Source organism: Eretmochelys imbricata, chromosome 9, assembly GCF_965152235.1.
Source record: "Eretmochelys imbricata isolate rEreImb1 chromosome 9, rEreImb1.hap1, whole genome shotgun sequence".
In the NCBI taxonomy this organism is placed as follows: Eukaryota; Metazoa; Chordata; order Testudines; family Cheloniidae; genus Eretmochelys; species Eretmochelys imbricata.
This window is the reverse complement of record NC_135580.1, coordinates 23,265,898-23,292,910: the sequence shown is the minus strand read 5'-3', so window position 1 is coordinate 23,292,910 and position 27,013 is coordinate 23,265,898. Positions and strand designations below refer to the sequence as shown.

At 41.2% G+C, this 27,013-nt stretch overlaps 1 protein-coding gene across 3 annotated transcripts in view; it reads left to right on the top strand.

The window, feature by feature from the left end:
• Positions 1 to 17,664, top strand: part of RSRC1 (arginine and serine rich coiled-coil 1) — a 370,782-nt gene extending 353,118 nt beyond the window's left edge. For 2 of the 3 annotated variants that reach the window (XM_077826483.1, XM_077826481.1), the window contains 3 exons: positions 5,811 to 5,917; positions 7,205 to 7,351; positions 14,007 to 17,664. In XM_077826483.1, the coding sequence (XP_077682609.1) occupies positions 5,811 to 5,917; positions 7,205 to 7,351; positions 14,007 to 14,099 (347 nt within the window). In that variant the 3' untranslated portion in view covers positions 14,100 to 17,664. Of the gene's footprint in view, positions 1 to 5,810; positions 5,918 to 7,204; positions 7,352 to 9,062; positions 9,538 to 14,006 lie in introns of those variants that run through there. The other variant, XM_077826482.1, reaches the window with a different exon arrangement.
• The last annotated feature ends 9,349 nt before the right edge of the window (positions 17,665 to 27,013 follow it).

Below are 27,013 nucleotides of genomic sequence, written 5' to 3'. Positions count from 1 at the left end.
ACCTGGCAAAGAGAGTGGCGGACATGACCACGAGTAGAAGCTAGATCCAGCAGTACTTCACGATCTATTCAGGGGATTGGACAGACTTGTTTGCCACTCACCTGAACAAGAAATGTACATGCTACTGCTCCAAAGCAGGGATAGGACAACACTCCTGGGGAGATGCTCTCCTCCCATGAGACAGTGACCTTCTTTATGCTTTTCCTCCTTTTCCCCTGCTGTCAAGTGTCCTGCTGAAAATAAAAAGAGATGTCATTCTGATTGCCTCTACTTAGCCGAGACAGACCTGGTACCCTATCTGTCACAGCTTGCGATGTGCCCACTGATCTCTCTCCCAGTCACTCCATACCTCCTCTCCCAGGACAGAGGACACATCCTACATCCCAATTTGGTGGTTTTCCACCTGAAGGCATGGATCCTCTTGGTTCAAACATATAGAAAGCTCCTGTTCAAAGGAGGTGCAAGAGGTATTATTACACAGTAAAAAGTCCTCAACACAACATATGTACCTGCAAAAGTGCTCTAGGTTTCAGATTTGGTGTACTTCCCAACAAATCTCCCTGACATCCACGACTCTTACACTTTATCTTATTCTTATGCACTAGCCCTAAAAAGATCGGGGCTATCTTTAAGCGCTCTCAGAGTCCACCTAGTGGCTGTAATAGCCTTCCACCAACCAACAGAGAGATACTTAGTGCTGTCACACCCGACTACTAAAAAGTTCCTCAAGGGTATAGCAAACCTCTTCCCACAACCTCAACTTCCTACTCTCACATGGGACCTAAACCTGGTACTGAAAGAACTGATTAGGCCTCCCTTCGAACCCATGGCCTTCCTGATAGCGATTACCTCGACTAGGAGAATAGGCGAAATAGCGACTCTAATGGAACACCCCCTCCCCCCATGTGTTATTCTTTTGGGATAAGATTACACTTAGGTCATATCTAAAATTCATTCCTCAAGTAACCTCTCTGTTTCACATGAACCAAATTGATTCCTCTTCCACCCTTCTAACCCAAGCCTTACCGAGACAACAGAGTGGCTATATTACACACACTGGATGTCAGGAGAGCCCTAGCCTTCTACCTGGACAGGATGAAGGTTTTCAAGAAGTCCCCCAAACTTTTCCTCTCCGTTTGCTCAGCAATATCAACCCAGGGAGGTCCAGAAAACCATTAAGGACCTTCCCTTCTTCCTTTCAGTGAGACTCATCTGTTTAATCAGATGATGGATGAGTCCTTACACACTTCAGGAGACTCCACCCTCTTCTCCCTGGGAATACATTCAACTGCCCTGAAGAGAAAAGTCTACTACCAACAATAGAAGTCTAGACTGATGGCTCAACAGTTTTTCCACCAGAGACCTTATGACCACCTGGTAAGAGGCAGAGCACTCAGAAGACCTGTTTCCCCACACTTTCTGCAGCAAGGTTCCTCATTCCAATCCCAGCCCTTGCCTAAATATTTTGACTGCAGCTTGAGAGCTGAAAACCACTGAGTCCAACACCTCCTGACTCCCACACACCCTTTGGGGGTTGTCTAGCATCTTTTTCAACACCTGGAGTGCAGTAACAGACAGATGAGTGCTCAGCATCATCCATTCTGGCTATACAATGGAGTTTGCATTTTTACCCCCTCCAAAAACCTCTTCTTCACCCCGTCTTGGGGGCCACTCTTGCAAGAATGTTCTCAATCAAGAAGAGGAATGTCTCTTACAGCACTGAATGATAAAGCAGGTGGTTCTTCAATTCTAAGGGAGTGGTATTTACTCAACATATTTCCTAGTCCCCAAAAAGAAAGGCAGTTGGAGACCCATTCTCAACCTCTGCCATCTCAACCACTTTTCAAATTTTTCATGATCATGTTGCCATCTATAATTCCATCCCTGCAGAAAGACATATAGTTCACAGCTCTCGACATGAAGGACACCTACATTCACCCAACTCACTGACGCTTTCTCAAATTCATAGTTTGCTCCAACCACTTCCAGTACAGAGTATGCCCTTTCAGCATTGCGGCTGCCCCCAGGGTCTTTACCAAGGTGTTTTCTGTAGTAGCAGCTTATATAGGATGCCGTGGTTTCACCATCTTCCCCTGCCTCAACGTTTGGCTCCTTGTCACCAGGTCATGCCAAGAGACTCAGGCGTCGACTTCAACAATGCTACAACTTCTCTCTGTGGGTCAACATAAATGCTGAAAAATCCGTTCTCACCCCTACACAGACTTTGGCTTTCATTGGGACGTCCTTAAATTCCATCACGGAAAGGGTTACTTGCCAAGAGACAGGTTTCAGGCTATGAATGTTGTTATAGACTAGATCATAAACCACCCCAGAGAATAGGGTTGCCAGACATCTGGTTTTCAACTGGAACGCCCAAAAAGGAATCCTGGCAGCTCCAGTCAGCACTGCTGACCAAGCCGCTAAAAGTCCGGTCAGCATCGCAACGGGGCTAAGGCAGGCTCCCTGCCTGCCCTGGCTCTGCATGGCTCCCGGAAACGACCAGCATGTCTGGCTCCTAGGTGTAGGGTCAGCCAGGGGGCTCCACACACTGCCCCTGCTCCGAGTTCTGGCTCCGCAGTTCCCATTGGCTGGGAACCACACCCTCTCCCACACCCCAGCCCCCTGCCCAGCCCTGAGCCCCCTCCCACACCCAAACTCCCTCCGAAAGCCTGCACCCTCTTCTGCACTCTGAATGCCTCGGCACTAGCCTGGAGCTCCTTCCTGAACCCCAAACTCCTCATCCCCACCCTGCACCCCAGAGTCTGCACCCCAAGCCGGAGCCCTCACCCCTTCCCACAACCCAACCCCCTGCCCGAGCCCAGTGAAAATGAGCGAGTGAGCAAGGGTGGGGGAGAATGTGTGAGGGGGGAATGGAGTCACCAGAGGGGGGCAGGACAGGAGCAGGGCAAGGGTGTTTGGTTTACAACCCTACCAGAGAGCCTGTTGAGACCTCTCTCTCCCGCCCCACCAGGCCATGTGGCCTCATGCACTTGTCACACCTTTTCCAAGACTACACCTTTGTTGCCTACAAGAGTGGCTTCAAACAGTGTACTTGCCAAACTGACAGTCCATGGCCACCACAGTGACTCTTTGCACCAAAGTGATATGGCCCGTGTCATGGTGGAAGAATCCCCATCGGGTTTGTGTCAGTATTCCCTTCCTTGCCTCTGCACCAGACAGGACAATCACTACTGACACATCTCTATTGGTTGCGGAGCTCGCATGGATAACAGTACACCTGGACACCTCGAGAGTCTAGGAAACACATCAACGTTCTAGAGCTACAAACAGTTCAAAGGGCTTGCAGAACCTTCCTCCCATTTATTTACCATGCCCTCATAATGTCAGACAAAATTACAACTGTCTTTTACATCAACAAACAAGGAGGAGTTAGATTCAACCCCACCTCCCTGTGCCCACAAGCGCTTGGTCTGTGGAACTGGTGCATCAGCAATCAGATTACCCTGTCAGCAGTCAACCTCCCAGAAAACCAGAATGTGCTACCGCTGAGTTTCCCAACCTTTTTGATACCAGGGACCAACTTGTTGCCTTCCTAAACTGTGTCAGGGAGATTTTAGGGACTAGTCGTTGAGAAACACTGTGCTAGCGGAGTCTCTCAGCAGACACTTTGCTGTCTATCACAAGCAGGAGCTTCAAGACTCTCTGGCAAACAATATTTTCACTCTTTGTGGGGGACCCCTGTTCACCTCCTAAGCAAACAGGAAGTGCAATCTATACAGTTCCAAAGGAGCCTGGGTCACCACTCACAGGGCAACACTCTATTCCTTCCATGGTCAGACCATCTGAACTATGCCTTACCTCCACTGCCACTCCTGTTTCAAGTTTTGTGCAAGATTCGGCAGGACAGGGCATGAGTCATTCTCATTGCCCCCAAATGGCCCAGACAGTTATGGTTCCCAAACCTCCTACGCATGTCATCTTGGGCACCAATCGTTATTCCTACATTTCCTGGTCTCATGACTGAAGGGAATGGAAAGATCAGGCATCCTAACCCATGTCCACTTCATCTCAAAGCCTGGTTTTTGGATGGGCATTGTTCTCAGAGCAATTGTGTTCAGGAGCTGTACAGAACATCCTTTCTAATAGTAGGAAAGATTCCACTAGAAAATGTTACCTAGCCAAGTGGAAGTGTTACACTATGTGGATGCATCCAAGACTTATTTCTCCAGAAGCCACAGTTATTGCTTTCATTCTGGACTGTATTCTTTCCTTGAAGACTGCAGGTTTGTCTGTCAGTTCCTTTTGGGTCCACCTGGCAGCAGTCAGTACATACCATCTGCCTTCACAGGACCACTCAATCTGTGCACACCCTCTGATGAGCAAATTCTGGAAAGCCCTAATCAGAACTTTTCTGCCTATTGAAAAAAAAAAAAAAGCCTATTCCTCCATGGGAATTTAACCTTGTTCTCTCTGTACTTACTAAGCCTCCTTTTGAACCATTAGCTTCTTGTTCCATGTGTTCCCTTTCAATGAAGGTCACATTTCCTGGTAGCCATCACCTCAGTTGGGAGGATTGATGAGCCTGGGCATTGATGGTGGATCCTCCTTAAGCTAGTCCATAAGGACAAGGTTTCATTGTGTTTACACCCTAAATTCACCCCCAATATAGTCTGAGTTTCACCTGAACCAATCTATCCACTTACCTATGTTCATCTCAAAACCTCACACATCCTCAGAAGAAAGAAGGTTCCATTCCCTTGACATTCAGCAAGCCTTAGCCTTTTACCTGCAGAGAACGAAAACAATAAGGAAATCCCCCTAGATTATTTGTAGCGGTAGTGAAAAGGGTCAGGCTATATCCCCTCAGAGAATCTCATAATGGAGCTCGGTCTGTATTTTGCTCTGCTATTAGCTATCTAATCTTCCCCCTCCTCCTTGGGTAAGAGCTCATTCCACAAGAGCACAAGCAACATCTATGGCATCATTTCAAGAGGTGCCTCTACTTGACATCTGCAAGGCAGCTATGTGGAACTCAGTCCACACATTTGCTAGGCACTCCCGCCTTGGTACAGGACTCCTCTGCTGATGCATCTGTTGGAACAACAGTGCTTTTGTTCGGCTCTGCCATTTATAACTTTGCACCCTCCTCCTATTTGAGTACTGTTTGTCAGTCACCCACACTGGACTTACATATAGGGACCAGCACTCGAAGAGGAGAGAATTACCTTATAGTAACTGGAGATCTATATTCCTATCTATATTCACTACCCACCCTCCTTCCCTTCTGCCTCAGATCTTCTCTGATTCAAGGTGGAGAAGGAACTGGAGAGGTGGTTAGTCTGTCCTCCCTTTATCTCCTCAGTTAGAGGCATGAGGTGAACCAAGGTGCATCTGCAGACCAATGGACACTCCTTTCAAAATTCCTTGGCTCTGGGCGCATAGAATATATGTATACCCATAGTGGAATACAGATAGGGACCACACATCTCAAAGAAGCTCCAGTTATTAAAAGGTAAGTAACTTTCTCTTTTAATGGACATTTCTTACAAATTCACACTATTCCAGAATCCCTGTTTTTTTCAATATATCCAAACACTGCAGTTCTGGCACTGTTAACGTGTAAGTAGCAAATTTTTATCTCAGCATCATGAATAAAGCAATTACAGCTTAATCACTCTTCTTGTTCTTAATAAAGCAGGAATGTTTCTTTGTAACAGAATATTTTAGCTTTCATTGAAGCTAGTACATATTTCATAAATAGTAAACTATCTAGAGATAGTATTGCTTAGGCACAGCACTGATCATAAGCTTACACTGAAATATACTGATATTATGACTGTCTTTTGTAGACCAAGCCACTCTGGTAGAACAAGTGAAACGAGTGAAAGAAATTGAAGCTATTGAAAGTGACTCTTTTGTTCCACAGACATTCAGATCAAGTAAAGAAGTCAAAAAGGTAAGTTGTCAATAGCCTATCTTTGTGTATAAGCCACTTGGGGTGGCAGGTGGAAGCTGCAGCATTAATGCAATTTCCCTTGACACATCACATTGGCAATCCTCATTCCCAGTACCAGCATTCAAACATGTCCATAGATACTTGAATTGGTGCTGAAGTAAGGATGAGTGACAGGACTGGAGGTGCGTGAGAGTTTAGGATGAGGTGAAATACATTGTTGAAATGGCAAGATGGTCACGGCCCTGCTTAGGAGTTTGGTTATTTTGAACATTTTTTTAAACAGAACAGAAAGGTATAAAGAAAAAGGGAGGGGCGAGGGTTAGACAAATCATCATGCAAAGGCAATAAGGTAGCTTATGTTCATACTTATATAAAGGGTAAACAGTTTTAAAGCTAGACTCCTTAAAATATATGTATGCACCAAAATAAAAGTGGCCTGATATTCAGAGGGCTCCGCAACTCTGAAAGTCAGGCCACTTTTATTTCAGTGCCTAAATATGACTTAAGACATCCAGGTTTTAAAATTGTGACCTAACTCGGGCCATTGAAGCTATGTCTATACTACAAGTGCTACAGCGGCACAGCTGCAGCTATGCCTCTATAGCACATAGCGTAGATGGTTCCTACATCAAGGGGAAAACCCTGTCCATAGTGAATCCACCTCTCTGAGAGGCAGTAGCTAGAGCGACAGAAGAATTTTTCTGTCGACTTAACTGTCAGCATTGGTGTTTATTTCAACCTAACTATGGTGCTCACAGTACAAAATTTTTCATAGCCCTACGCAACATAGGTCGATCTAATTTTTAAGTGTGGACCAGGCTTCTGTCTTTGTTCAGAAACCACACACTTTTCCCTTTGTAAGAGGAAGTGCATAAGCAAATGAGTGTTCCATTGAGATAATGGAATGTTTTTAATTGTCACTGAGTGTTCCATTGAAAAGAGTACCATTATTGTCATTTCAAATATGTATTTACTTTAAAAGTTTCACACAATTTTGAATGTGTGCTCTATGGAAAAAAACTGCAGCTCTGCTCTTTCACTTCCCTACTTGGCAGTGCTTCTCCCTCACTTCATATTACCAGTCTGACACGCGCAGGCAGTTCCTGTTATCCATTTTGAAAAGTATGAAGATGATGATTATTGTTTTGTGGATTAGTTCGTTAATGGTTGTAATCTGAACATGTTAAGAAAGTTGAATATAAAGTTATATTACAATGCTTGGGTGTTTATCAGGAATGATATTCTACATCCTTGATAGCATCCAAATGTGGGTTTTTTTCCTTTTAGTCAACAGAAGCTGGTGAACTAAAATGTGAACCTGCAACTGTCGGAGTGGGAACTGTCGATCTGTCTAATACTGAAAAAGAAATAGCACCTGGCAACATTCCTACTGCCATAAAGTACCAAGATGATAACTCTTTAGCACATCCAAATGTAAGTGTGTTGATATTTATTGAACCCTTGAAATAACAAAGTCTACTAGGTGGAGTCAAGGTCACATGACCGAATACTTTTGCAGTGTTGCTTGTCAAAGATTCTAGGTTCCAAAGACTATTTACTGATGAGCTCCCCATTGACTGGAAAAAGATTACACAACTCACATAATCTAAAATAGTGAAGTGTTAGGAGATGCGCCCAACAAGGTTCTGAGTGAAAGTGAAATTTTAAAGTGAATGAGTGACAGTCTGCCCTAAAAAAAACAAAACATATCTTTTAACTTACATTTATCCAGGATGTATATATTACTGTTGTGTTACATGAGATGCCTGAGCAGAGAATGGCAGAAGCTGCAGTAGCTTTAGAGAAAAAATCATAGAAAGGGTGTGATGAAAACATGGAAGTTTTAAGATTCCATAGAGAAAAGTTTCAGAGTAACAGCCGTGTTAGTCTGTATTCGCAAAAAGAAAAGGAGTACTTGTGGCACCTTAGAGACTAACCAATTTATTTGAGCATGAGCTTTCGTGAGCTACAGCTCACTTCATCAGATACATACCGTGGAAACTGCAGCAGACTTTATATATACACAGAGAATATTGAAACAATACCTCCTCCCACCCCACTGTCCTGCTGGTAATAGCTTATCTAAAGTAATCGTCAGGTTAGGCCATTTCCAGCACAAATCCAGGTTTTCTCACCCTCCACCCCCACACACAAATTCACTCTCCTGCTGGTGATAGCCCATGTAAAGAGTTGTCACTTTGGATGGGCTATCACCAGCAGGAGAGTGAATTTGTGTGTGGGGGTGGAGGGTGAGAAAACCTGGATTTGTGCTGGAAATGGCCTAACCTGACGATTACTTTAGATAAGCTATTACCAGCAGGACAGTGGGGTGGGAGGAGGTATTGTTTCAATATTCTCTGTGTATATATAAAGTCTGCTGCAGTTTCCACGGTATGTATCTGATGAAGTGAGCTGTAGCTCACGAAAGCTCATGCTCAAATAAATTGGTTAGTCTCTAAGGTGCCACAAGTACTCCTTTTCTTTTTATAGAGAAAAGTATGACCCAATCCATTTGAAAAGTTACCGCTGTTGAGTAATCTCAACCAGAATCTCTTTGGCCTGCTTCTTCATGAATCATTGATCATTTTTTTTTAACCCATCAGATAATAATTATCCATTCTAAATTATGTGTCCAGTTAATATACAATATAAAATGAGAGCGAGAAATATACAGATTACACTGAATACAACTAATGGATGAATCAAATACTGTCCTGTAAAAATTCCTACATTTTCAGAGTTGTGTAGAGATTTCCTAAAGCCATTAATGCAATTTAAATCCCTGTGCAAATCTATGAAAAGTCAGTGGAAATTGTTTGAAAGTTTCTGTGGTTTGAGTTGGTGAACCAGAGTGATTCAGAGTATGCTTACACTGCAGTGTAACTCCAGCGTTAGTGGGACTAAAGTCCACAGACCCTGGGTTTGTAACCCCAGAGCTTGAGCATCTACATTAATTCTGACTCTAGGTTTACAATTTCTGGACCTGGGCCCCAAACTGGGCCCTCGCATCCACACTGCAGGACACAGACCTGAGTCAAACTACCATATTCCTGGCTTCCTTATGACTTCCCCAGCTATGGCTGCTCTAGCCCTTGGTTCCTAGTGCAGTGTGGGAAAACTTGACTGTTCACCCTGCATGTTACAGAAAGCTGTCGCATCCCACCAACATCCCCTGCTGAGCCATTTTTTGAGTCTGCATGCTCCCAGCAACCAGAACTAGCAACATGGAGGAGTCCCCATTTGAAGAGCTTCTTTTGATTGGGCTTTCACTCTTGTTTCGGGAAACTGGAAGAGCATCCATGAGATGCTAGTGGACATTCTGTGGATGTTTTCTGACTACTGAAGGCACCTGTTGGAAGAGGACGATGATACAGACATGGAAGTCTCAAACGGGCTGATGTTGCTCAGGACTCTTGGTATAGCTGCTGATCCCCCTATGTACACCTGTCTTTCTGGAGCAGGGCCACAAGAGCAGACTGACATGGGATGACCAGTAGTGGCTCCCAAACTTCTGCATGAAGAAAGCTACATTTTTGGAGCTTTGTAAGTGGCTTGCTTTGATCTCCAGCATCAGGACACATACATGAGAGTGGCCATACTAGTCCAGAAGCAGGTTGCTATAACTCTCTGGGAGCTGGCTACTCCAGACTGCTAAAGATCCATTTGCTAACTGCGAACCAGTTTGGTGCTGGCAAGTCAACTGTGGATAAAGTGCGGGTGGAGGTTACTGAGACAATCAGGCAAGTGATTTACCCAAAAGTGGTGGGTACAAACAATGTCCCTGAAGAAATTGCTAATTTTGAGAGAAAGGGATTTTCAAAATGCATTGTGGCCATTAATTGGACTTGTGTGTCCATAGTTCACCCTCCTCAAGGAACACATGAGTACATAACCGCTAAGTGCACTACTCCATTGGTATGCAGGTCCTTGTGGACCACAGAGGCCGATTTATGGACATCAGTGTAGGCTGCACTGGAAAATTTCATGATGCCAGGGTTTTCTGCCTATCGGAAGTCTACCATCACGGACAGGCTGGGACACAATTCCCACCAATAGGGGGTATGTGGCAATAACTGTGGATTTACAGTATGGCTTGATGTAGATACAAGTTTTGAGATACAGTATTTGGATGCGTCCCAGTTATCATGTGTCTATCTTTATTATTTGAAGTACACCTTATATGATGTGATACAGTGATGGTAATAAACGTTAATAAAATAAAAGCCTTTATTTGTGAATGTGGATGTAAAAAAACCCAAAACCAATATTACACAGTTGCCAGGCAGACCAGCTACTATTAGCAAATCAAAGCACAGTAATAAACCAACACCAAAACCATTAATCAAACATAAGCCATGGATATAATGGTGAAAAGAGTGAAAGCACTGCTAACAAATACATTCTCTTCTCTAATGTTGCATTTCTCCTGGGCCCCCGTTCTCCTTTTCCTTCCTTGCACATTTTGCTTGCATTGGCACTGCTGCACAGGATGGGGGCCTGCATGGGGTAGTCTTGGCCAGTCCACCCGCTGTTAAATTTCAGTTCCATGGGCTATCCAAACCTGGAATTGTCTAAACTGTTCCTGGTTTGCAGCACATGATGCCATGGTATACATGGGCACAGCAGGAGCCTGTCTTCTTACAGCCATAAGCTGTTTCTTGAACAGGTCTTTCTGCTGCATTGAATCTTCCTCTCATGGCAGAAGGTCCTGCTCCAGAAACTGAGCTGTGAGTCTCTCCTTGTGTGCTTCAATTCTGTCTTCTCGCTTTGCAGCCTGTCTGTGCCTTTCCACTTTGTGCGAATCCTTCTCCCCTTCTGGTATTGCACCTTCTTGTTGGCCCTGTCCAGAATATTCACCATAAGTTCCTCAATGAAATATACTGCTGCTTGGACTGGTCTGTGTCAGATCTGAATTCCAAGGACCTGCTGGCATGTGCCTGTGCTGCCAAGGTGGAAAGACCAGCAAAGGTGGAAGGACCTAAAAATAAACATCAAACAGTGCTCTATTGTCTCAGCACTTCAAAACAAGTTCAGTGCCTCTGCAGGCAACTGTGCCTTGTGGAATCTCAAAGCCAGAAAATGACACTTTGTAAAACTGAACTTTAATATATTCTGAAAGGAATGCTTCAGTTCCGAGAAGCTCTTTGGACACAACTGAGTTAATCATAGTGAAAAGACTGCTCAAACAATGAGAATTTACAATTGTTTTTTGTTTAAAAATTGTAAACCAGGTGGGCCTGGGTTTGTTTTTTTTAGCAGGCAGGGTGGGGTGCAGCTTACTACCTAAGCCTTCTCTACCCCCTCAGGTATTCCACATTCTGAATGACATTCTAGACAATTCTAGAGGTTCCACAATGGCAAAGGGACATTTTATTCTGAGCCAACAGTGGTAAGCCAGCTGTGTATGCCACAGAGGTTTTCAAAGTTATGGTGACTGAGCAGCACACCTATGAGTGGAGTGGGCTGGTGAGGTGACAGTGGAAAATATGTCCTTTCCTGAAATTTGATTACCTTTCTGGAGTTCGTACTATAGGAAAAGTTTATCAGCACGTGGGATCAGGTCCAAATCCAGGGGGAAATCAACAGGATGCTGCATTAGCATATGTATGGATTACTGCACCTCCCTACAGCTCCATACGGCTTCTGGTGCAGGCTGCTCTGAAGGCAACTATCCAAGGACTACATACAAACACAAATAATAATACGGACTCTCAGACAACAACAATCTTCACCCCTCCTGGCCCACTTCTGGACTACATGCAACCCCCAGCTCTACTTCAGACATTGATTTTGTCACCCATGGACTACATTTAACCTCCCCTCACCCTGGACAGTTTACTAGTTACTGGCAGCTCATTACATTTTGGCATGGCCGATGTGTATTGCATGGCATACTAAAAGGGGGAGGGAATATAAGGTTCTTATTTTTAACACTCCAGCACAATTCCGTAAGAATGTGCGAGCATGTAGTAAAAATGTAATTATAAATACTTGTCTCATTGTTGCATGCGCGTCCTGGTCTCCATTTTGAATTCCATGCGGTGATATGGGGAAGAGGGGGTGGCTCCAACGTGGATACATACTGCTGCCTGTGGCTTGTAATAAATAAATTTTGTATGAGGTCATAAACCAGAAATTCCTCCCATCCTTTTATTAATAACAACAGATGTGGAGCTAGAAACTTACCAGACTGAGGGGCTACTTCTGCTTGTGTTTCTGCTGCTGTTTCCACAGTGAGCTGCTCCTCTGGGGGGAAGTCATCAAATAGCTCTTCCAAAGAGAGACCTAGGATTTGCTGCAGCTGCTCCAGCAGCAAAGCCTTCTTGGGAACCAGTGTGAGCCACTCTGGCAGGTTGGTCCAGGTTCTGGCAGGTTCAGAGTCACTCTGGCAGGTTGGTCCAGCACTTGCTGGCTTTTCTCCAGTCTGATACTGGATTCTGGGGTCAGAAGGTTGCCATACAGGTTGACTGGGCTGTTGTGAAGGACTATTGGCTCAGTGCTTGGTGCAGTACCCAGCACCCAGTCAAACTCCTTGTAAAAGGGGCAGGATGACAGTGAGTTCCCAGAGGTGTGATTCTTATCCCTGTCTGTTCAGTAGTCATTCTCGAGCCACTTAATCTGTTCCATAAACTGGTCACCAGCTTGGTGAATCCCCAGCACTGCCGGCTTCTTCGCTATTTTCTGGTACATGTAATCATTCCTGGAACTCTTGCTAAGTCAAATGTTTTGCTCACCTCACACTAGAGATTAACCAAAATCTGACTGTGCTCTCATGACCAGGTAGCAGTGCTTGACAAAAGACTTCTTCCTGTCAATAGCCATCACAAATGCAGGAGAAGGTTCACTCTGCTTGCAACTCAGTAGATAAAATGAAGCTTAAATGCCGAGCAGCTGTACTTGAATCGGGGGCTGTTTCCATTTCCTGGGAGTTAACTGGATAGTCTTGGGATAGGCAGGACAAAGGACACTTCCCATGGGATTGTGGGATAGTGTTGGCAGACTGTCAGTACCTGAGTCTGGGAGGGCCCAGACCCAAGCTGCATCCATGCTAAATGATGGAGAAGTTTGGGCTCGAGTCCTGTGGCACTCGAGCTCGAACCCAGCCCCCTTGCAGGTCTGGGCTAGAGGGCCTGATGGCCTGAGTCAGACAGAATTGTGTGTAGACAGAAATGGGGTTTGGGCTTGAGCCTAAGCCCAGGCTTATATTGCAGTATTGTGTTAACATACCCTCTGAATACCACACTCAAAAAACTCTAGAGGCTTATCTACATGAGCGAGTTGCACTGGTTTAAACTAACGTGTGAATTTAAATCAATATAGCTAAACTGGTTCAAACTCCTGTGTGGAAACTTTTAAATGGAAATAAGAGTGTCCACACAAGACACTCTTATTGAACCCGTTTAACTAAATTAGTTTAAAAACTAATTAAACCAGTACAACTTTCCCATGTGACCAGGCCTGACTTCTGGCTGTGGGAATTCTATCTGACCTCATGCACATTATAAAATCACACCTCAATCCAAAATATCAAAGTGAAAGTTGGCTCACACATTTTATGCACTCCTAATTAAGTGGAATTTCATGTTTGTGCTTTTTAGCCCTGCTAATGGATATTTCCAAGGTTCTGCCATTATTTCAGCACACAGCTGTGGTTTTCTACTTCCATCCACGCCACAGGATGATTGTATTTAATTCAAAGAACTATATTAATGCAGTGTTTCTATTTAAAATTTCAGTCATGTAGAAGTAAAGGAAACAAAAGTAAAGCTTCTACAGCAACTAATTCAGATACACATGGTGCATTTATAGTATTTTGCTGTATTATACTGCCTATGTTTAATATAGATGTACTAGCTGTACAATATGACAGAGCTGCAGTTGCTGTAGAAGCCATAACTTTAAATTTCCTGATGTTCATATGATTAAAATCTCAACCTTTTAACATAGATTTTGTATTTAATTTCCTTGTTTGGTTGCCTTTTTTGTTTTTGACAGTAGTGAAATATGCAATATCTGTATCAATACGATATTATCAAACCCAATCAACAACAGAAGGTTAAAATTAGTTGTCTTCCCTCCCCCTCTACAGCTATTCATTGAGAAGGCAGAAGCAGAGGAAAAGTGGTTCCAGAGATTGGTTGCTCTTCGGCAAGAAAGGCTGATGGGCAGTCCTGTGGCTTGAGTGAATTACAGGGAACTTCAACCAGAATTTCTTCATGATGCTAAGAAAAATCTCCTGTAAAATTGTTTTACTGTTAACATCTCTTAAAAAGTAAATGTGAGTTGTAAGAAGAACACAAGCTTCATCTGAATGGAGATACATGCTTTACTCTCACTCATTATCCCCTTTTATTCATTGTGAGTTACATGTATTCAATATTCAGAATAATTTGTATACAGGTAGCACTTTGGGGATGAACGAAGACATGAGACTGTCAAAGAATGGGGAAAGGCTTAGGGCCAAATTTACTAGTGCTGCAGCAGGACGATATAAATGGCATCTCCTGGGGCCATCAAGGCCTCCTGCCCCCCAAGAGGGATTCAGCTCAAAGTAGGGCCTGTGGTCTTCCCAGGGAGAAGCAGCTTTTAATCTGGGTTTCCGCATGCGTCCTGCCGGCAGCGGCTGCTGAAGAGATGTGCTGAACTGTACATTCACCCATTGCCCTGGCCCTTACCCTGTTCCTCACCAGTACAACGCATGTCTCGGGCAGACAAACCAGAATGAAAATATACGAAGCTATATTTTTTAATAGAAAGAAACATTGGGTTTAACTCTACTTCTGCCTTTTCCCACGGCCACCATGCTCGTAAAGATTCAATAAGCATGTATGATAAATAGTACTGCTATCCCTTTGAAACTCAAACGTGCAGATTCTCAGCTGGTTTAAAGAAATGCATTTCATAAACAGTTTTAAAATGTTTGGCATTCTAGAGGGGTCAGCTCTGTGTATGACCTATTAATGGGAAATGATTCATATACTGTTGTGTGCACCTGTACAGCAGTATATTGAAGAAGACTAAAATGGTCTCTGCAGTTCTCAAAACTAGATGGAGAGAGTGTTTCAGAATATAAAGTTTTCAGTTATCCAAATTGCTCTTTAAAACACGTTGCTAATGAAAGATTAGTCACATCTGGGGTAGCATTCAATTTATGAACAAATTAAATCTAAAGTCATAATATTTTTGGGAGAATGAGGGAAAGCAGTACTAAAGTTTTGGTACCATTTTTTGTTCCCTCTAGTGAACACCAATTAGTGTATTTCAGAACAAAATCTGAATTTCCATTCATTGTCCAGCAACATACCAGTCAGCTACATAATTAAATGCAAAAAAATGGCTCTTCTGAAGTACCTAACACATCTGTAGTGAAAATATTTGTGTTAAAGAAAGAGAAATGTAAACCTAACATCTATGGACAAATCACCTGGAAATAACCTGCATCAAGCCATGGGCAAATGCAGTCACTTTTTCAATATTACCTCTCAATAACCCAGACCTGTTCAAAAAGACGTTATAGAGATCTACCTTTGGGTAGATTATACATTTTATCAGGGGATTAAAATATGTTGAGATGCAGTTTCCATTTTTAACAACAGTGAGACTGGGACAAGTCTCATTGGGACAGGTTTAAAATAATTGTTTACTTTTAAACGTATCAAGTCTCCTGCAACTAAATGAAGAGAAACTGCATTAATTGTCAGAGAAGCAGTGGTCAAAATGAGTATTTTCAAAAGTTCTCTATTTGGCATTGTCCTCTTTCTAATTTACTGGTATGTCTTTTATAAATAATAATAATGTTCAGTTTCCAAGCCATGTTCAGCCCAATATTACACAGTTCTATAACGTTGTTAATATTTTTATTTTGAATTAGATTTATTTGTTTTATAATTGCATTTTTACAACTTCAGGGTATTTTGAAAAGTTATAAAACCATTCGGTAATGGAAAAAATGGGATGTACCTGTATAGGCAGGGCTCCTTTGCTACTGATGATCAATCTATAGTGAAATATCAACCGCAAAGTCCATGTTGAATCATAATAGGGAACTGGGTCTGGCAACTGAATGGGAATAGCTATCACTAAACCTGCAATAGAAGGAAAAGAAGTTGTTTAAAACCTTGTGCTGAAGTTCCCCAGACACCATTTGGGATGATGAGCACATCATTCTACAGTTAGATTTTTATAGCACCATTTGCAGATTACTGATACAGGTAACCAACAAAATACAGTAATTGTACAAAATTCTATAGTTTTAAATGTACCCTGCTGAATAGCCCCAATAGCTAGGTGGAGAGGCTTTAAATTAATTTAAATGGCATCTTCTTGTCCTTTAAGTCTTATGATGCAGTTAAATGTTAACAGTGCACTGGGTATCCTACTGTGCCTGACTATTGGGAATATTCAAAACACCACGCATTCTAAAGTTAATGGAACTTTGTAAAATTCCTGTGCCAGTCATCTTTAATGCTGTCAAAGGATGAGCCTGGCATATGGTTGCTGTATGGACATTTGGGAGTCCTCACCATTTTGGGATCTTGTCTACACAAGGAAACTTCATAGCCATAATTCACCAGTGGTATAGCTCCATTTGTAGCAACAGTGGAAGCTTAGTGTAAACAGGACTTGGGCATTTTTAGCACCTTAGACAATACAGTAAAAACACCCAAGTCCTGTTTACACTACAATTTCCACCATTACTACAATCAGTAGTGAATTACCAAGTCTGATATTAAGGCAGGGTCTTGGATGGTAGTGAACTCACTCTGCACACTGAGTCTGCTTCTAAATAGGCAAGTAAAGTTTGCTTAAGGCCAGAGTCTGAATCCTTGGGGTCTTAATAGTTGAATATTGTGGACATGACTTAAGATAGACTGCATGATTGAGGTTGTGTAAACTCCCCATATCCTATTTGTTCTATGAATGATTAAATAAATTATTCATTTCCCTATCAATGTAAGGCAGATACTTCAGCCAGCAGAAATAATACAGGAGGGCAGACAATAACATTAGAAAGAAATATTGGTCTATTACTAACCATGAAAGAATAAGGACAACTTTGCAAATCTTACTGATTAAAACCATTTTACAAGACTGGTCCCAATATAAATATACCCAAAATATATCTATATTCTACAAAAGTTTGGTTTGTGAGCCATTGTCAGCTGAGGGAGAAACTAAATATGCTTCCAAATCAGACAGGCTGGCTATGAATTCAGATGCACCATGCACAATGGGGGCATGAAAATCAAATCAATGAACACAAATTAAGGTCTTTAATAGTCCAAAAAATAAGTTCTTGCTAACTAGCTCTCCCCATGTGCTTCTTTCTTTTCCTGCTGCCAGTCAGGTATCAGGTCATACCTATACCTGCCCCCATGACCTCACTTCCTTGAAATCCTAAAAGGCACCTTTCATCCTGAACCTTACAAATCTCCATTGAGAGCTTCAGTTTCCTTTATTGATCTACTTTCCTCTCTGTTTTAGTTCCTTCATGCTGCTTTTGGAGGGTGGAATGGATTCTGGACTGAGAAAGGAAAAGAGAGAATTGTTTTTTAAATAATCCTAACTAAATTAAACCATAAGAATTCTTGGTGAATTGTAATGTCTCCTAACTCTTATCTTACATGCACTTCTGATGACTCTTTATCACCCATGATTTGTGACAATTGTTCATGTATGCTGGTCTGTACTTATTTTTTTCTCTTGTTCTGCCTTTTGGATACAATAAACAATGTGATGTGATTACATACATATAGTTTATATATGGTGTTTCACCTGTTTTAGAGAATGCACTGAAATAAACAGTGAATGAATTTAGGATTTGTGAAAGTTACCAGAGTGGTGGCCCTGGAGAGAGAAGTCTTATATTTACTTACAAAGTGGCCATAGTATGGTGGGCAGCAGTCCAACATTCCTCACATTGTCAAACCCCAGAGTTCCTTAAACCTTACCTGGAGGAATTGCATATACAGGGTGAGAGGACAGTTCAGTAACTTTATCCATTCAGACTCTGAGCTCTCTTCTGAGACTGCCAATAAAGTTATGATGCAGACATCTATCCCTAGGAACTAAATTAACTAACTCATTTCACTTAAACAACAAGGAGTCCGGTGGCACCTTAAAGACTAACAAATTTATTTGAGCATAAGCTTTCGTGGGTAAAAACCCCACTTCTTCATTTCACTTAGGCTACCGAACAGCCATCATAAAATAGATTATTTCCATTATAATCCATCTTGGTTGAATTTGATTAGGTAATTTTTAGGTAAAATATTCACTATCCTATTGCCAATCTCCTGACTTATCTGGTGCCTCTATAGTTCACTTTGAAATCGGTAAATTGCATGAAAATTTACTAACAGCTATTATATTAGTTTTAGATAGAATTGCTAACATAATATTTTATTTCAGGAGGATTTATGGTAGTGCAATATTGACATCTCTAAAACTGTTGTCAATGGGAAGCGGTTCAAATTCAATGGCCTGGCCCTAATTTCTAAGGCCCTGAATGGACTAGGACTGGGCTATTTTGAAGACAGTTTCTCTGACAGGAACTCACTAACAGAACTATAATCACAGGGGAGGATGAAGTTGTAAAGTTGCAGGAGGCAAAGGGAATTCAGTGAGGGGTCCTATCTTTTGAAAATCTGTCACAACAGAGTAGACTAAGCCCAAGCCTTGCTATATTCAGAACACAATGTAAGCACAACTTCTTCAAGCTGTAGCAGTAAAAATAATATCATTAAAAGTTTATATTATTGCAGGCTCCCAAAAGCCCCAATCCAGATTATTGGGGTTCCCATTGTGCCGAGATAGAAGAGAGAGAATCTCTTCCCAAGCTGACAACAGGGCTGCAGAGTATAGTCTCACAGGAAGAGAGAAGAGGGAAACTTTACAACAAATAAAACAATGGTAGAGAGCAGACTCCCACTTGGTAAAGTGTATCTGTAGTCCTTACATGCCTACATACCAAGGTGAATTGTGCACTTTATAAATACATAGCTAGACACAGACACTAAACTGCAGAAGAGACTGAAATGTTTTGTTACTGGAATAGTAATTTTTATGTAAATAGTTAAGTCCATCTAAGCAATGATGATTTACAGGCCTATATCTGTCTTATCAACTTTTAAGAGCATGTTCAAAAAGTGTGTATATGTATTCTTTTTCTTGAATATCTAGCAAATGTGACAGCCATTTGAACTGTAGTTCAGCAGGGTTTCTTCTAGCTGCCTATACAGCTGTAAAGGTCAACAAGTCTGATTGTGGTTATCACTGCTGGCCTTAGTGCCCTTCCAGGTGGGATGCAGTTCATTAGACTGCAAGTCTCTCTAGTCAAGCCTTCCCCTGTGGAGAAAATTGGTTGCTCTAGATGGGTTCTTCAGACCTGTCCCCATCAGTTATGTCCCCAATCTATGCCTAGCCCAACCCGTTCTCCCAAGCCTAGTCAATATGACTCTTTGAAAGCAACTAAATCATGTTTTTTTCAAAATTGCATTTCCCTATATAGATATAATTTAGTTTAGAAAAGCAATAAGGAGGACAAGGAGGGCTAGATGGCTCAGAGGATTGGTAATGGGATGAAGAGTCTTTCAGCTCTGGGTCACCAGTCTGAACACGTACCAGAGTCGGTAGTAACCAAAAGTTACCATCTGGTGGCTGTTGAGTTGCCTATGTGAAATGTGGTTAACGGTCTCAGTCCCATCCCTAATAGATGAGTATCCATGTCTCCCTCACCAAACAATACAGTTAGCACTAACTAGGAACTTAGTTGTAGTCTTAACAAAGAAGGCAATAGTGTGTATGCATGAAGACTGAACATGCCTTCTCAACCCTAAAGGTGATCCCTGCTGATCAGATTTGAGGCAAGTTGTCAGGGCAGCATGGAGAAGTTTGCAGGTCATGTATCTAATGGCTTTCTAGAGGACCCATCCTATAGAATCTAAGAGCTACCCAGGTAAATTTATATCTGAATGGTGAGGTTCCTAGTGGACTTAAAGAAATTCTCTGCTCTTCTCCCCTCCCTGTCCAAAGAGGCATCTCTAGAACTCTGATTCTATTGCCCATCAGAGCAGCACAAAGGAGGCACAGCCAAGAGGCAGTTTCTAGCACATTATTGGGAATGGAGTAGGGGAGAATCACCTCTTTCTGTAAACAGGAGGCGTTCACCACTTCTGGAGGCAACTTGTATATTCTCTTGTTATGCACTGTGTAAGGCAGGCACGTAGTGAACTTTATTAATTTCTATTAATCAAGACAGGAATAAATACATCTTACGTTTGCAGGTATGTTGTGTTTGAGGCCAGCTGAATAATAATTATTGGATAATTTTTTTAGTGAATTTTACAGTATTTTTTCAAAAATATTACTTGCCTTTTTACCATTCCAGTTACAGATTTGGGTGACTATATCTAAATTAATTATATTTTTGAATAAAATATAACTTTTGTCATTATTTGCTCAGCTCATGTTGCAGTTGGCATTTGACTTTCATGGTAGTTTATTATAAATTGTTCATAAATGTATCTTCACAAAACACTGTGCATTTAAAACTCTAGAAAACTCATCACATCTCTAAAGCTGGCACTGTAAAAGCACTTAGATGTAAAAAAGGAGGAAGCAAGGATACCTCATTTTCACCAGTACACTTTAAATCTAAATAGTAACAGCTGAGTCCTTGTAAAACTGCATGGGAATTGGGCACTGTGCTCTCAAATTACCTTCAACCTTGACTCTGACATTGCTCCGTAGCAAGTGGGAATATGACAGAGTGGAACTGATCTGCAAATGCATCTAATCTTTTGTAACTAGCAGGTTTGCAGTGAATGTTCAGAAAAGCAACCTGTTTTATAATATATGTTAATTCTCAGTGTTTGAGCAATGGGCCTGTACTTCTCCAGACTCTTAGAAGTTGAAGGTCGCAACAAATACCATTAGAAAAGTAATCTTCCTTAGATGTGAAAAAATCCTTAGATTTTTATCCCTGTATGGACGGGAGTAACCCCCTGCTAGACTATTAAAATGTGAAAATCCTGCTCTCTGTCAGTGAAAACAGTTATTTTCTATGGATTTGTACTGCCACAGAATGTAGTTGTGTGACTTTGATGTTAGGGTGATCTGGTCATGCACACATTTCTTGAACGGCTAGTTTCACTGTAGTGTTATGATGGGGGTTAGGCAAGCACCACCACCACTTCGAAGCTTTTGGGAGTGACAGCCACCTTCTTTCAGGTTAACTAAGGTAAAAATAAACAGTCAAATGGTATAAACTAGGCACAGATATTTTCCTACCATACTGAGCACCTTTCTGATTTTCACCCCTGGAAGTCAGGTCCTTGTTCAGGAGCACATATGCACAACTATGAGAAGCCTCTGACTGGTCACATTGTGGATTTCACACAAATTTGACGAGACTTGGTGTAAATCGCTTAGCTGTCAAGCCCCAAAAATAGTTTCTTTGTTTTGAACTGCCATGAAATTTGTATACACACATAGCTGACATGTAAATCAACTCTAGTTAGCCATTCAATCTGTATCCTATGAGGTGTGTGTTGATGTGCTTTTTGTACTTTTGTTTTCTTGATATTACAGCTGAGGCAAAATCTTGCCCTATGCAGCATTGGTACAAAAGAGGGGACAGTCAAATTCTCAGCTGAGCTTCAGTGGAGTCTCACCCATTTAAACCAACAGAGAATTTGGCCCAGGGAGTCTACGTTCCCCTCTTATGCCAATGCAAGCAGCACCGTAAGATCTCTACATAGCGCTAGGAGAAATAGCCTGCTACCATGCAGGCTTGTGTACAAAGTTCCCTTGGGGGTCTGCTATTTTGTTGCAAGGGTTATGAGGATGTATAGCCTTCTGCGTGAGCTACTGCACATGCTGCTGCTAGCAAGAAGCATTAGTGAGAGGAGCATCAAAGTGATTCCCACAGGGCATTGCTCCCATCTTCAAAGAACAGTCCTTCGAGGTGTCAGGATGCCAGTAGAAGACTATGCATTGGCAGCATTTCTTCTCTGTCTCACAGTGCCAGCCAAGACAGGATTTAACTCTCAGTATTTAAGAAGTAAAATGTATCCACCCAGAGAAGACTTTCAAACGCAGCAACTTCTACACTTATTTTTAGAACACCAAAGGGAATGGCAAATGATCCAGCCGCTATTCAGTGAAATGAGTCATGAACTGAGTTCACCTCTCCTTCCTAATATCTTGATGTGTGGTGCCAAAGTTGTTTATAAATCAATAGCTATCTTAGACAAGTACAGTGGAGCCCATTTAAACAAATACTACTTTTGGATCAAAGCCTGGTTCCATTGAATTATGTGGCAAACCCTTCCACTGCAACCAGGATTTGGCTTTTAAGAAATATTTTTTAGAAAGCTTACCTGTTTCAGTTTTCTCTCCACCAACCATAAATATATGCTGTACTGCAGTGCTGTAAAAACAAGAACAAAGGACAGAGCAAATGAAAATAAAAGGTAAAAAATTCAAAACTGATGCAAGAAAATACTTTTTCACACCAGGAGTAATTAAACTGTGGAACTCATTACCACAAGAAGTTGTTGAAGTCAAGAATTTAGCAGTATTCCAAAGGATTGTCTATTTATATTCAGAATTATAATAGTTAAGGATAACAAACATTTTTGAATAGATATAAAACCTCATACTTGGTCTTAAACCAATCTCTATTAAATATTAAACAGAGGAGAGCTTCATGGGGGTAGATTATCCTGCATCTACCTACTGTGGGGTTTCTTGCACTTTCTTCTAAAACATCTGGTACTAGTCACTGTCAAAGACAGGATACGGAACTACATGAACATTGGGTCTTATCCACATTGACTATTCCTATGTTCTTGTGTATTAAATTAATAGATTTGGGGTGGGGGGTAAACTTTCATTGTACTTAGTTAATGTAGTCAACTAGTGACCTGAGGAAGGGAACAGATATTTTACACTGATGTTTTGGGGAAACCTAATAAAATATATGTATCAAAGATTTTTTAGGTTAATATCAATTTTAATTTTGTTGCACCTTTCTTTTAATAGCTTGCTTTATGTAGTTGCAGCCTTATGGATGGCCTAAAAGATACATGTCACAAGCTGGTGACCTCTAGTGCAGTCTAAAGGACATTTGTTACCCTGACTGCAGTACATAAGCATTATTTGCTTCTTTGTAAATTATTGATAATACTCTAATTCCTGTTCGATGGAAGGAAGTGCATCTGCAAGTGCGTTATTAGTGGAAAATCATCAAGAACTTGTAGAAATCAATGATGAATCTATCTATAGTTCCAGTGTATGTTCTGCTTCTGCAACGATGATTGATAATGGATCTGCTAATGGAGATATCCAAATGTTTCTTGTTTATCAATCCAAATGTTTCTTGTTTATCATGTAGGACTTGGAACCTCTTAAGATGTGTGTTTCTCTGGTGCATGTAAAATATTCCATAAATTTATTTAATTTTTTTCTATCAGTTCCAAGGGAAAAAGCAGCAGTGTTTAAGAATATTTTACAATTGCATATACTGAGATTCCAAGATGACTCTCAAATGATCTAAGGTATTGTGCAGCAACTTCTGGGGTGGGACAGGTACACAACACACTAAGGGAGAATGGGAGATTTTGGCTGTATACAAGGGCAAACGTGTACCACTTTGTGAGTTCAGTGGAGTTAGCCCTCACTTACACTAGAGCAGAATCAGGCCCACTCATTAGTCTGAAGACAGCAGGTTCATCTCACAATGTGGATTACATTACAACAGACGAGGCATAAAATCTTTTACTAATAGTCTCAGTGACTGTCTGTTCTCTGAAAGGCTTCACTCAGGTCCAGAAAGTGCTGCATTGTTCTGTTTGATCTGAAAGTAGTGTAGTACCTGATGGTGTGAGCTGAGTTTTGAGGGAGCAGAATTTTTTTTAACAGAAAGCCAATTAATGAAGAGAATCCTTACTCAAAACTCTCATTTAAATCCATAGACATTTGCATGGAGTAAGGAGAAAATAAAAGCTGAGTAGGGACTTCAGCATAACTTTAGATAAAGTTATCAGGAGGACTGAGTGAAACATTAATTACAATCATCAGACCAGGTGAAACTCTGCTAGTTTGGGAGTACTATACAGATTCGAGACTCAACTGACCCTTTGACCAAGACTGAGCCCTTTTCCTATGAACTTAAGCCAATTAATGGTTCCCCCTCAAAACCAGTTAAACTTTGAATCCCAGAAATGTAGGGCTGGATGAAAAGTCATCAAGTCCAGCCCCCTGCACAGAAGCAGAACCAAGTAAACCTAGACCATCCCGGACAGGAGTTTGTCCAACCTGTTCTTAAAATCCCCAATGATGGGGATTCCACAACCTCCCTTGGAAGCCTGTTTCAGCGCTTAAATACCCTTATAGTTAGAAAGCTTTTCCTAATATCTCACCTAAATCTCCCTTGCTTCAGATTAAGCCCGTTACTTCTTGTTTTACCTTCAGTGGAGAACAACTGATCACAGTCCTCTTTATAACAGCCCTTAACATATTTGAAGATTATCAGGTTCCCCCCTCAGTCTTCCTTTCTCAGGACTAAAGAGTGTTTTTAACCTTTTCTCATAGGTTAGGTTTTCTAAACCTTTTATAACTTTTGTTGCTGTCCTCTGGACTCTCTCCAGTTTGTCCACATCTTTCGGAGAGTGTGATGCCAGTGCTCCAGGTGAGGCCTCACCAATGCTGAGAAGAGCAGAACACTTACCTCCCCTGCCTTCCATCTGACACTCCAGTTAGTGCACCCTAGGATATTAGCCTTTTTTGCAACTGCATCACATTGTAGACTCACATTCCACTTGTGATCCATTATAACTGCCAGATTTTTTCAGCAGTACTACCACCTAGCCAGTTATTCCTCATTTTGTAGTTATGCACTTTACTTTTCCTTCCTAAGTGAAGTACTTTGCACTTGTCTTTCTTGAATTTCATGTTGTTGATTTCAAACCAGTTCTCAGATTTTAATCCTGTCCTCCAAAGTGCTTGCAACCCCACACAGCTTGGTGTCATGTGCAAATTTTATAAGTATAATCTCCACTGCATTACCAAAGTCATCAATGAAAATACTGAATAGTACCAAACCCAGAACTGACCTCTGTGGAACCCCACTAGATAAATCCCACTAGTTACTTGAATCAGCACTTTCAATCTTTTTGTTCGTTTGACCCCAAATCTCAAAGTGAAATTCAGAGTACAAAGCCCACATGAATTAAAATAGAAAAAGGTTGATTTGAACCCCCTGTGAACAGAAACCACTGAGCTTCACAGAGCTCTAAGTATCAATTTATCTCAACACTTCTTACATGAGATGTAAAGTCAAAAATGTTTAAAGTAAGTGATTTATCATGAGTCATTTGTATGGCTGTGCTTACCTGTACACAAAGTTGAAGACACAGACATACCAAAATACAAGAAAGAAGATATAGAAAAGGCAAGTGGGTGAAGTCTTCCATAATTTTGGCTTAAGAAAATAGATATTTGGGTACAATAAAACCCAAAACAACAGCTGTTCCATTTATCATGGTAATTCCATCTAGCACCAGAAGGTGGCCTTCAATAATTCTCTCTCTTAGGCTATGTCTACACTACCGCGGGGATCAATTTAGCGGGTCGAGTGAAGACCCGATAAATCGACGGCAAAGCGCTCTCCGGTCGACTCCAGTACTCCACCAGGAATTAGAGGAATAAGGTAAATCAAAGGGAGAGCATCTCCCGTCAACCCAGTGCAGTGTAGACACCCACAGTAAGTCAAGCTAAGCTACGTTATTCACGTAGCTGGAGTAGCATAACTTAGGTTGACTTACCGCAGTAGTGTAAACATAGCCTTACATTCGTGTTTTAAACGGTTAGACTATATTATGCTGTACTTGTGACAGGAGAGTGATCGATATTTAAGATCCATTGTCTTTATTCTTGATGAAACAAGAAAAAGTGTAAATTAACTAAAATAATTCTATTCTAGCCAAGAATATTACTTTTATAAAGTATGTTCCTAAAGTGGGTACTGGCTTCCATTCTCACAGCCCTGTTATATGCTGGAGCTTTGCCTAGTTAAATATGTATGTGTATCCAAGATCCGTAATGCAATTTTCGCTTCTAAATCTAAAACATCCCTGCTGGTTAAAACTAATCCTTGTAGAAAAATAGCAGCTGATGAGTGTGCAGACATACAATGAGCCATTGATATATTTCAGTGATTGTACAATGTACTTTTCAGACTTCTTTTAGTGTGTTTTTCTTACCTACGCAGTTCTATTTAACTTCGTGATTTTTTTAGCTTCACAGTTAATGATCTGTTTTCTGTGTGAAACAAAGATAATATATCCCAAAATGACATAGCTATTGACAAGTGTTGCACAGTATGTAGAACTAAGATGAACGGAGACATTAGTAATAAATGTTTTGGGTAACAAACTAAACAAATACTTATGGAACCAAAAAAGAGAATAGAGTATTATAAATACCAACAAGATGTCAATATGGCAAAGTGACCTTTTGTTGTAAACAAGTATATTCAACAAAGGTGCAGAGTTGGAATAAGATTTAAATAGTCCTATTACCAAAATGAATGAGAATTAAGAAGGTAAATTAATTCCTAAGGGAAATCAATGTAGATCTCATTAGTTTGGGGACAAGATACCGTAAAACTTTTAATTAAAGATAATATTTACTCCAAATGAATAAGAGTTGGCAGGTTTCTGCAGAATCTATAATCTCATTTATGCAAAGATTTCTTATATTAAGGCAGACATCATTAATCTCATTGGAGATGCCCTCCAGACTGACAGTCCTATAGCACTGAGGTGATTTCCTACAAAAGCCTTTTTATCTACACAAAAGAACTCTAACTCAAGCAGACACAAACCATAAAAAGGTCTGAGCAATTAGAGACATCACTTTGTGCAAATAGGGTACCGACTTTATCATATGAGTGATCCTCTCATAATGAGCTCATTTATAATAGAGCTCCTCTTTCCACTAACAACCAAAATAAATTAACAATAGCTAGAACTCATCTTCCTTATTTGTCTGTATGGAGAACTATGTCTAGGTCTTCTATGACTTGGGAAG